Source organism: Heterodontus francisci, chromosome 15 (genome assembly GCF_036365525.1).
Source record: "Heterodontus francisci isolate sHetFra1 chromosome 15, sHetFra1.hap1, whole genome shotgun sequence".
In the NCBI taxonomy this organism is placed as follows: Eukaryota; Metazoa; Chordata; class Chondrichthyes; order Heterodontiformes; family Heterodontidae; genus Heterodontus; species Heterodontus francisci.
The window spans coordinates 38,800,286-38,812,431 of NC_090385.1; the positions used below are offsets into that span (position 1 = coordinate 38,800,286).

The 12,146-nt window shown below is 44.9% G+C and overlaps 1 protein-coding gene across 2 annotated transcripts in view; it reads right to left on the bottom strand.

The window, feature by feature from the left end:
• The window catches only part of arhgef9a (Cdc42 guanine nucleotide exchange factor (GEF) 9a), a 176,901-nt gene that overhangs the window by 3,891 nt on the left and 160,864 nt on the right, over positions 1-12,146 (bottom strand). For both annotated transcript variants that reach the window (XM_068047936.1, XM_068047935.1), the window contains one exon: positions 10,364-10,432. In XM_068047936.1, the coding sequence (XP_067904037.1) occupies positions 10,364-10,432 (69 nt within the window). The remainder of the gene's footprint in view (positions 1-10,363; positions 10,433-12,146) is intronic.

Below are 12,146 nucleotides of genomic sequence, written 5' to 3' on the forward strand. Positions count from 1 at the left end.
GTCACACATGACCAGAGAGTTGTGGGTGTAGCCTGACACAGTGAGATGTGTTTAGATGTGGCTTGTACAGTAACTGTTTGTGTGTATATACATATGTTCTAGTTTAAAGTATAATAAAAAAAAACCATGTTATTACTTGTCGTCCTGTGCATCTTACAATAGTTCATGTATCAAAGGAACAAGTGGTGGCAATGATTGGAATATATTTTTTCTGAAGACCATCAAATATTACATTGTGGAAATATTTAATTATTTTCTGAAGAAGACATTAAGAGAGAACAAAGAAGAGCAGGTTGCTTATCTGGAGTGGCTGAATATCCTGGAGAGCAGTTGGCAGGAGATCCCACAACAGTGCAGCCAGCTAGGATCACAGCCAGGACTCTAGGAGGCATTGAAACTCTGTGAGTACAGTAGGTAGTACAGCCATTACTGTTTTAATTTTCCTGTTTTTTTTTTGCTTCACAGGCAGGATCTAAGCTGACAAGAGAGGGAAAAACTTAACAGTGCTACTGGAGATCCACAGCACAGTGAAAAAGGCTGGCTTTGGCAGCTGCTGGTACTGCAAACTGAAGCGCTCTTAAAGCAAAACTGTTGTCTGTTTAAAAAAAAAAGCTGTCTCACAGTTAAAAAATGAGCCATGCAAACAGAAAGCAGCAGTGGTGTCACACTCTTAAAGGGGCAGGCCTGCAAAAAATGAATCTGTCTAAACAAGAAAAATGAAGTGTGCCTGTGAAAAAGAAAATATGTAAAAAAGTCCTATATTTATAAATAAGCAGGATCATTAAGACAATGCCTTTCAGATATCCAGTTATAGATTGAAAGGCGTCGGACATAGCATCTGAATTTAAACTGTTTTGACTGTGAATGGAACTGTGTTTCCTGGATCAAGACGTGAACGAACCAGAGAAACAAGCTACCAAGATTAGGATCACACTGGGCAATGAAGGCCTCCAACAGATCAACACATCAGGATTGTCAGCTGAGGATCAGAAGGACCCTAGCAAGAAATGGACATTCCTGCAAGCAGCAACTCAAGGTGAAAGTAAATTTTGGAGTACATAGGCTTGAGCTTATGACCTACTGGCAAAGGCAAGATCAGTCCATTGGGCAGTTTGTTGCAAGGTGCCAAGAGAAAGCTCTAGAATGCAACTTCGCAGATACTGAATTGTCGGAATGAATTATAGAGCTAGCAATTGCGTCTACCCCACTAGAGGCCTTTTAAAAAGACCTGCTAGAAAAGAAGAAAGGGCACACCATAGATGCACTACTTAATGATGGAAGGAAATTTGAAGCCACCATGGTTGGGCGCCAGCAGTTACAAGCGTTGGGGATGGCTACAACAACTGGTATGGTAACCAAGGCTCAGAAATCTGCTAAAGCTTGTGACAAATGTGGCCTGACTCACCCAATTCACAGTTGCCCTGCGTACCAGGACTAGTGCAAAGCTTGTGGCATGCGAGGACATTGGGCAAGGCAGTGCGGAAGGCCAAGTTCAGATACTGCACGCAGGAATGGTGGCAGATCACATGCAGAGAGAACGTCTGCAAGACAGGATGGCAAATGCAATAGAAGATATGCCAACACACAACAAAAGCCCAAGCAGATACATCAGGTCAGCAGAGAAACAGATTACCAGGAGGACATGGATGAAGAATGCACTTGTGCCAACAACAAGCAAGCATTTCACATAGTTAATTTGGATCAACATTTCAATGATATTACGCAATCTGAGGCAGTCGCCATGACTGGGATTATATGTCTGCAGAAGAGTGGCAAACATAAGCTCTAGAGTAAAAATTGACACCGGAGCAAGTGCAAATATTCTGCCCATTCATATACTGAAGTACATGTACTTAAAGAAATGGGAATCTATGGTATGACCCACCACAGTTAGGCTGACTGCCTACAATGTTCTCCAATCAGGTGTATTGGAAGGATAACCTTGCAGTCCAGCTATGGGAGCTCCAAATGGCTACCACAAACATTTTATATTGTAGACCGGGGTTGTCCAGCGTATGGCCCGCAAGCCAGGATTCGTCCCGCTGAATGTTTCCATCTGGCCCGTGGATGTATTTCAGAGATGAGAAATTTCCCATTGTCTTCTTCTTTCAGACTGGTTTTTAAAAACAATCATGCTCACTTTCAAAGCTGACATGTGTGGGGAGCAGGAACAGCGCTTCTGAACTTCGGACAGATTCGAGGTTTTCTGATGGGGTCTGACTTTTTTTTTAAAGCCCGCTGGAAAACCACAAATCTGTCTAAGTTCAGAAGTGCTGTTCCTGCTCCGAGCACCTGTCAGCTGTGAAACTGAGCGTAATTTTTTTCAAAAAAGTACTGACCAAACACAAATTCAGACGGTGTTTTCCAGCTGTACTCTTAAGTGGTGTGCTGAGTGTGCCTGCTCCCTGCAACTGTCAGAGAGAGATTTAGAAACACAGGAGAGAGAGAGAGAGAGTGAGAGAGATGGGGGGAGATAGAGAGAACGGGGGGAGAGAGAGAGACGGGGGGGTGGGTGGAGAGAGAAAGAGATGGGGAGAGAGAGAGCAGGGGGAGAGAGCGAGGGGGCAGAGAGAGCAAGAGGGGGGCAGAAAGAGTGAGAGAGGGGCAGAGAGAGCGAGAGGCGAGACACAGAGAGCGAGGATGACATGGTGGGGAACAACACAGAGAAGGGGGGATCAACACAGAAAGGAGGGAACAACAGAGAGGGGGAGAGTCAGAGAGAGAGAGACAGACAGGCAGAGAGAAAGAGAGAGAGAGTGATCAAGATCACTCCTGATAGATGCACATCTATCCGGAATACTCCACATCGCTACAAGAAGTGTGCAAGCAAATATTGACTACTTGTGCAAGAAAACAAATGCCAGGTAGCTCACTAAATCAATGTCCAACATAGTGACAAAACAGTAAGTCAATAATTTTTTTTAATGCATTAATCTTCTCATTTAAAGCTTCTTCACAAAATTGCACATTTGTTGTTGTCTTGATTAAAAGTAAGATAAATTTTTAATGCCTTTATCTTTACAAAATTGTTTCACTGGCCTCCTATGTAAAACAAAAATTGTAATGTTGCCCCCCTCACAACGCGAAAAGGTTGGACAACCCTGTTGTAGACGCAACTGGACCAGCTATCGCAGGACTTCCAGTAGGCCAAGATTTATGAATTGTCATAATGAAGTCAGTAACGCACCGAAGATGGTACAAAATATCCAGGTCGAGTGTATTGGGTCAGCCCATGTAAAGGACAACACAAAGGTTGGGAGTCTTGACACGAAGAGGCGATATGACCGGGAGTCTCTCCTCAGGCTTCAGTTCATTGCAGGAAGTACCCGAAGGCCAGAGGGGTTGCCAGTGACTGGTGATGTCAGTTATCATTTTCTAAGCTTTCCAAACAAGGGAAGATGAAGACATCGTATGACAGACAAGTGGGACCAGAAATAGCTCGACTGTGAGTAGGACAGAAGGTCAGAGTCCTCAATCATGCGTCGGGAAATTGGTATCCTGCAGAGATTGCGAGGATATGCAACCAACCCAGTTTGTATGCAGTCCAGACACCCAGTGATGCTATTCTCAGCCAGAACTGAAGTCAACCCAAAGTGCTGTACACTACATGTGACAACCCTGTGGCATCGCAGACACGCGGACAAAGACAAAGTCTGAAGATGAACACACTGAGGCTACGAGCACAGAGGAAGAACATGTTAACCAGAGTACTGAGTCACCAGAGTCTCAGAGGAGTCGTCAAGACAAGCTCAGCTCTGGGAAGAGGTTCATGATAACAAGATAGGGTTGAATAAGCAAATCTCCTCTACGTTTTAGAGTGTGTTAAACTTGCTTACCTGTGAATAACATTTTGTTTTAATCATGTCCGAACCACAACTATCATTGTATATTGTACATATGTTCTAACCTTTGGAAAAAAGGGTTATGTTGTGGGACGACCTTAAGAGCAGACCACCTTAAGCTGTAAGTGAACATCACCGGAGGAAGTGATGTCATGTCACACATGACCAGGGAGTTGCGAGTCTAGCCCGACAGAGTGAGATGTGTTTAGATATGGCTCATGCAGTAACTATTTGGATATATATATATGTGTTCTATTTTAAGTTATAATAAAAGCCTACATTTTATTTGGATATTACTTGTAGTCCTGTGTGTCTTACAACAGATTACACACCAAAGGAAAAAGTAATATTACAATTTGCATGTAAAGATCTAGGCAACACTCCAATGCAGTACTGAGGCAGTCCAGCACTATCAGTTTTGCTGGGCTGGAGTTAGTTCTGCTCCCGATGTTGGGCAGCTACGGGCAGGCCCACTGCCCCTCTGCGATGGGACTCGATTTTACATATTTAAATTACCTGTTTGCATGAATTAAGATGAAAACTGGAGCAACCTTACCTGCAGTTCCAGATGTTCAGCGCAATGTGTGGCACTCAGGCGCCCTCACTTACCTGTCCCGGGAAAGCTGGTGCCGTTGAGGTGGGGAAGGGGGGTTCTCTGCATTTGTAGTGTAGTGGGGGGAGGGAATGAATTCTGAAATTAGTGCAGTCGTAGGGAGAAGGGGTCAACTCTGCTCTTAGTGCAGTTGGGGGGAGAAGGGGGCAACTTTACATTGGCAATGAAGTTTGGCAGTGTACAAATATGCATTTTTGGTGTAGTTTGGGGTGGGGATGGGGGCAACTCTGCAGTACCTTTAAAAATGGCGCCAGTACCTGTGCAGAAACAGTTGACGCCATTCACGGTGTCGCTGAGGCCACCCCCACCGCATGATTGGCCGAGGGGGGGGGGGGGGGGGGGGCAGGGGGGGTAGTGGTGGGGGGGTGGCCGCCCTGCATACGCTAATGAGTCACTGGGCTCAAGATTCTGGCAGTGTAGTGGTGCACAGCACGTACATGCCGGCAGCCATTTTTTACCCCTGCCACCACTCCCTGCGCGGGACCACAAGATTCAGGCCGCTGTCTTTCTGATATGATGTTAATTAAACTGAGGGGTGTTCTGCTCTCAAGTGGATGTATAAGATCCCATGGCACTACTTCAGAGAAGAGTTATCCCCAGTGTCCTAGCCAATTTTAATCCCTCAATCAATATCACTAAAACACATTATCTGGTCAGTATCAGATTGATGTGCACAAATTAGCTGCCGTGTATCCTACATTACAATGGTGACTTTTTTTTATATTCGTTCATGGGATGTGGGTGTCGCTGGCCAGGCCAGCATCTTTGCCCATCCCTAATTGCCCTTGAGAAGGTGGTGATGAACTTTCTTCTTGAACCGCTGCAGTCCATGGGAGGTAGGTACACCCACAGTGCTGTTAGGAAGGGAGGTCCAGGATTTTGACCCGCGACAGTGAAGGAACGCGATATAGTTCCAAGTCAGGATGTTGTGTGACTTGGAGGGGACCTTGCAGGTGGTGGCATTCCCATGCATTTGCTGCCCTTGTCCTTCTAGTTGGTAGAGTTCGTGGGTTTGGAAGGTGCTGTCTAAGGACCTTTGGTGCGTTGCTGCAGTGCATCTTGTAGATGGTACACACTGTTGCCACTGTGCGTCAGTGATGAAGGGAGTGAATGTTTGTGGATGGGGTGCCAATCAAGCGGGCTGCTTTGTCCTGAATGGTGTCGAGCTTCTTGAGTGTTGTTGGAGCTGCACCCATCCAGGAAAGTGGAAAGCATTCCATCACACTCCTATCTTGTGCCTTGCAGTTGGTGGACAGGCATTGGGGAGTCAGAAGGTGAGTTACTCGATGCAGTATTCCCAGCGTCTGACCTGCTCTTGCAGCCACAGTATCTATGTGGCTGGTCCAGTTCAGTTTCTGGTCAATGGTAATCCCCAGGATGTTAATAGTGGGAGATTCAGTGACAGTTATGCCATTGAACATTAAGGGGTGATGGTTAGATTCTCTCTTGTTGGAGATGGTCATTGTCTGGCACTTGTGTGGTGTGAATGTTACTTGCCACACAAGTATTGTCTAGGTCTTGTGCATCTAGACACGGGCTGCATCATTATCTGAGGAATCATGAATGGTACTGAACATTGTGCAATCACCAGCGAACTTCCCCACTTCTGACCTTATGATGGAGGGGAGGTCATTGATGAAGCAGCTGAAGATGGCTGGCCCTAGGACACTATCCTGAGGAATCCCTGCAAGAATGTCCTAGAATTGAGATGATTTACCTCCAACAATCACAACCATCTTCCTTTGTGCTTGTTATGACTCCAACCAGCAGAGAGCTTTCCCCTGATTCCAATTGACTCCAGTTTTGATAGGCTCCCTGATGCCATACTCGGTCAAATGCTGCCTTAATGTCAAGGGTAGTCACTCTCACCTCACCTCTGGAGTTCAGCTCTTTTGTCCATGTTTGGACCAAGGCTGTAATGAGGTCAGGAGCTGAGTGGCCCTGGCAGAATCAAAACTGAGCATCAGTGAGCAGGTTATTGCTGAGCAGTGCCACTTGACAGCACTGTCGATGACCCCTTCCAACATTTTGCTGATGATCGAGAATAGACTGATCGGGCAGTAATTGGCCAGCTTGCATTTGTCCTGCTTCTTGTGCACAGGACATACCTGGGCAATTTTCCACATTGCCGGGTAGATGCCAGTGTTGTAGTTGTACTGGAACAGCTTGGTTATGGGCATGTTTAGCTCTGGAGCATAAGTCTTCAGTACTATTGCCAGAATGTTGTCAGGGCCCACAGCCTTTGCAGTATCCACTGCCTTCAGTCATTTCTTGATATCACATGGAGTGAATCGGATTGGCTGAAGATTGGTATCTGTGATGCTGGGAACCTCAGTAGGAGGCCGAGATGGATCATCCACTTGGCACTTCTGACTGAACATGGGTGCAATTGCTTCAGTCTTGTCTTTTGCGGTGATGTGCTGGGCTGTCCCATCATTGAGGATGGGGATATTTGTGGAGCCTCTTCCTGTTAGTTGTTTAATAGTCCACCATGATTCACGACTGGATGCGGCAGGACTGAGAGCTTAGATCTGATCCGTTCGTTGTGGGATTGCTTAGCCCTGACAATCACATGCTGCTTCCGCTGTTTGGCATGCAGGTAGTTCTGTGTTGTAGCTTCACCAGGCTGACACCTCATTTTTAGGCTTGCCTGGTGCTGCTCCTGGCATGCTTGGCTGTACTCTTCATTGAACCAGGGTTGGTCCCCTGGCTTGATGGTAATGGTAGAGTGGGGGTATGCCGGGCAATGTGGTTACAGATTGTGATTGAATACAATTTTGCTGCTGCTGATGGCCAAAACATGAATGCCCACTTTTGAGTTGCTAGTTCTCTTCAAAATTTAGCACGGTGGTAGTACCACACAACACGATGGTGGGTATCCTCAATGTGAAGAGCAGGTTTCGACTCCATAAGGACTGTGCGGTGGTCACTTCTACCGGTACTGTCATGGAGAGATGCATCCGAGACATGAAGATTGGTGAGAACAAGGTCAAGTCGGTTTTTCCCTCTTGTTGATTCCCTCACCACCTGCCGCAAGATCCAGTCTAGCAGCTTTGTCCTTTAGGACTCAGCCAGCTCGGTCAGTAGTGGTGCTACTGAACCACTCTTGGTGAAAGACACTGAAGTCCCCACTCAGAATACATTCTGTGCCCCTGCTACCCTTCATGCTTCTTCCAGTTGGTGTTCGACAGGGTGAAGCACTGATTCATCAGCCGAGGGGGGTGGTCGGTGGTAATCAGCAGGATGTTTCTGTACCTATGTTTGACCTGATGCCATGAGACGTCATGGGGTCTGGAGTCAATGTTGAGGACTCCCAAGGCAACTTCCTCCCGACTGTACACCACTGTGCTGCCACCTCTGGTGGGTCTGTCCTGTGGGGTGGTTTGCGGAGTGGAGGTACCGTCTTTGCCACCGGGGGCCATCTGTGGGTCATAGATTGCGCATGGAGGAAGCCCCTCCCCCATGCCAGCCTGTAGGGAGGCCACCTTGTTTTACTGGGTGACCTGCCCACATTGCGGTTCTCCCACCGGTTGCTGGTAAAATACCAGCGGTGGCGGGAAGAGGCCCTTAAGTGGCTATTAATTGGCCACTTAAGGGCCTCAATTGGCCTCTGGGTAGGAAGGTCATCTTCGGCCTGACAAAATCGCATGGCATTGGGAAGGTGACAGGTGCTCCATCCCCCTGCCTTCCCTCGTTATTTTATGGCCTCCCCCACCTCCCATCCCATCTCCCTAGGGCCCATAAAATGCAGCCCCTAGTGTGCAAGATTGCAATCAAATCCAATCACTGTGGTTGACTCAGCAATGTAATACTGAATGTGGTAAAAACTCCAAGGCAGTGTTGATGATAGACTTGCCTGCCTGACTCATTAATGGATCTAGAGGGGCAGGTTCATCATTGGGAGCTGAGATTGTTTGTGTTTGCTCCTGATAAGCCTACCCACTAATGCCCCAAAGAGTAAGGTGGAGCAGGTTGGACAAGCTGTGGGAATCGAGCAGTGTCAGCAATTAGCTGGTTAAACTCCAGCAGTAAGCTTGCATATACTTGCCAGTCTTTAAGCTTTCTAAGCTTTCTGGACTTGGGTAAGTAAAGTGTGTCACTATACAGAGATATTGTGCATTCTACCTGTGGGAATTGTTAATTGGCTTTGTTTGAAGACTTTGAAATTTGGTGATGGGTTTCCATGTGTGTCAAGCATCGGTCTGGCCCAAAAAAAACCTGATATGCACTGCATGCAGAGGTCCTGAAGAGTGATCAGCAACAGAAACATCAGTTGCCTTCTGGCATGCCTAGCCTAGGGACATTGAGACAGATTGTAATGGCTGTGCTGCCACCTCAGCCAAAAACAGCTAATTCATCATAGACTGTGGATTAAGCCTGTGTTGTTCCTGGTCTGTCTGGCTCAGCAAGCCATCAGGGTAATTTTAGTTTGACATTATACACATTTGGCCTAAACCCTTGGGTATTTCTGGAATATTTGTGTTTAGGACACTGCAGGCAACAGATGCATGAATAGTCTTCTGCCCATAGGAGTATATGACATTTTGGCATGCATTGCATATTATTTCCCAACTGCTAATGGTCAGAAAATTATGTGCAGTGTGCACCCTGTATTTTCACTATGTATATGAAGTTTCCAGCTGGCAGCACCAAGTTGGAAAATTATATCTCATGTTTGTATCTCAGACTTCTCACTCCAGCAATTAAAACCATTGTATTTTCCCCCAAAATCTTCAACAATTTTTCACTAATTTTTGCTGGTGTACAATTGTAGTCCTCTAGTATCTCTTTTGCATGAGCCTTGACATGTCAGTGAGATAGGCAAGCTATTCAAGAACTCAGGGCATTAAAGCCGAGCCTGATCTTGTTTTAAATTAATGCCTACACACTTTGCACGTGATCTGATTTCAGCTCCAGCTGTGGGCTAGCTGAAATCAACTAACTTGGAACAGACTAGGAATCAAACCTGGGATCTTCTGATCAGTCTGGTTTAGTGGTACATCAGGCAGTGCCTTTGCTCACTGGGCCATCAGGGGTGCTCTTCTGGCTGTTTTCTTACCCCAGCAGTTAACTGAAATTGTCCATTTTGGCAGGAAGAATAAAAAAGAAGCATATTATCTAAATGGTGAGAGATTGCAGAGCTCTGAGATGCAGAGGGATCTGGGTGTCCTAGTGCATGAATCGCATAAGGTTAGTATGCAGGTACAGCAAGTAATTAGGAAAACTAATTTAATATTATCATTTATTGTGAGCAGAATTGAATACAAAAATAGGGAAGTTATGCTTCAACTATAAAGGGCATTGCTGAGACCACATTTGGAGTACTGTGTACAGTATTGGTCTTATTTAATGAAGGATGTAAATGCACTGGAAGCAGTTCAGACTAATACCTGGAATAGGCGTGTTGTCTTATGAGGAAAGGTTGGACATGCTAGGCTTGTATTTGCTGGTGTTTAGAAGAGTAAGAGGCAATTTGATTGAAACATATAAGATCCTGAGGAATCTTGACAGGGTGAATGTGGAAAAGATGCTTCCTCTTGTGGGAGAATCTAGAACTAGGGGTCACTATTTAAAAATAAGGGTTTGCCCATGTAAGACAGAGATGAGGAGAATTTTTTCCTCTCAGAGGGCTGTGAGTCTTTGGAACTCTTCCTCAAAAGGCAGTGGAAGCAGAGTCTTTGAATATTTTTAAGGCAGAGGTAGGTAGATTCTTGATAAGCAAGAGGGTGAAAGGTTATTGGGGGTAGGCGGGAATGTGGAGTAATCAATTCAGCCATGATTTTGTTGAATGGCGGAGCAGGTTCGAGAGGCCGAGTGGTCTACTCCTGCTCCTAATTTGAATATTCGTATGTCCTCTTCTGCAATACTACCTGCAGAATGAAAGAGAAATGGAAAAATACACGCTCACCTTTTTGCTTGCTGACTTTTCTTACGGTCATTGCAGCTTGTCTCTTCTGATACTCCGAGATTCCAAACCCTGAAAAGCAGTACAATAAATGGGAGACTCGTAAACTCAAACTAGATGTTTTTAGAGTAATTTTGTCTTCATCCAGGAGAGTGATCTCAGTGCTGGTGTCATAATTATTTTGTACTTAGTGTCAGTCACAACCATTCTCACGTAAGGAATGAGTTGAAACAAAAATAGAAAATGTTGGAAATACTCAGCAGGTCAGGCAGCATCTGTGGAAAGAAAAACAGAGTTAATGTTTCAGGTCTGGGACCTTTCCAGCATTTTCTGTTTTTGTTGCAGATTTCCAGCATCTGCAGTATTTTTGAAGGAATGAGTTGATGCAGGATAAATTTGCAACAATGTGCCTTAATCTCTAACCTCAGAATGAGAATCCTTATTGCACCAACATGTCACATCCTTTTCCTGCACCAGCAAGTCATGTATCATCCCTAAGAGAGGCTGTCATTTTGGAATGTAATGTTGAAACTGCCCAGACTTCTGTAAGTTAGATCTGTACAATGTTTCATATCTTCGTGTTGGGCAGGCTTCAAGCTCAGACCGCAGAAAGGAAAGGATAATGTTCTAACCCACAGAAGCAGCTAAACAAGTACATTATTACAACTGAACCTAATTAAGATCTACACTGATAAACTCTCTATTTTTTTTTAAATATCAATAAACAAAAAGACTTCCATATAGTTCCAGTGCTAGGAAATATGATTAATGTAGTCAAGATGTAGAATGTTAATCCTGGGGAATGGAACATTGTGATTTTCAATACGTATTTTCCAAATGCATGCTGGTGTTTGGGAACTGTGGTTGCTGGCCAATAAGCACTTACAGGTCAGGTGTAGATGAAGGATACAGCTTCCTCAACTCTGCCCGAATAATGCACTTCAGCCCCTATATGGTAATTGATGAAAAGGCCAAGAAATGCGAGACTGCCTAATAGAATAGGTCATACACGTCTTCCTTCAGTGCAAGCAGAGGTATCAAAAGGATCCCTGACATAACTCCTGAATTATACAGGCACTCAGAAACCAGCTGATATCAGGGTGAAATTGCTAATGTAACAGTAGCCTACGATATTAATATTATAACCTGACATACTCGAGGAAAAAAATTGGCACCTGCTTTCTATTCTTCACAGCTGAAACCTGAAGCATCTCTTTTAGGCTTCCAAGGCTCCTTCTAAAGCAATGTCTTGAAGACATTTTTAGGTATAGAGAAGTTAAGCCTGAAACAATACTTTCTGATGCAATGATATAATTGGGCAGATTGACATAGGTTCAGGATTGTAAAGACTAAATTTAGGTCAAATATTAGGAAGTATATTGTGATGGAAATCACACCTGCCAAATGGAAATGTATTAATTTTGTCATATGGGACACTACTTGAAACATTTTACTGGACATTGCAAATAACTTGTTTAAAAAAAAGCAGAGCTGAGGGGCTGAAAACATGGTTGCACATTTGCATTCTGAGAAACATGAATGGAGAGACAATGGGGGTGCCCTTTGATTCAATTAACAAGATTTGTCTGAACAATAGTGGTGATCAATATCCTTTGATTTTGTAAGAGGCAGAACTCCACCCCCCACCGTTTGTGTCTGGAAAGCTTTGAAATCCAACAACCCTCCCAGAAGCTAATGTTTTAAACAAAGAGATGATCACATAACCTACCCGCTGGCCAGGCTGGGGCATTTTTTTTGAATTGTACCACACAGAAAGGAAAAGACT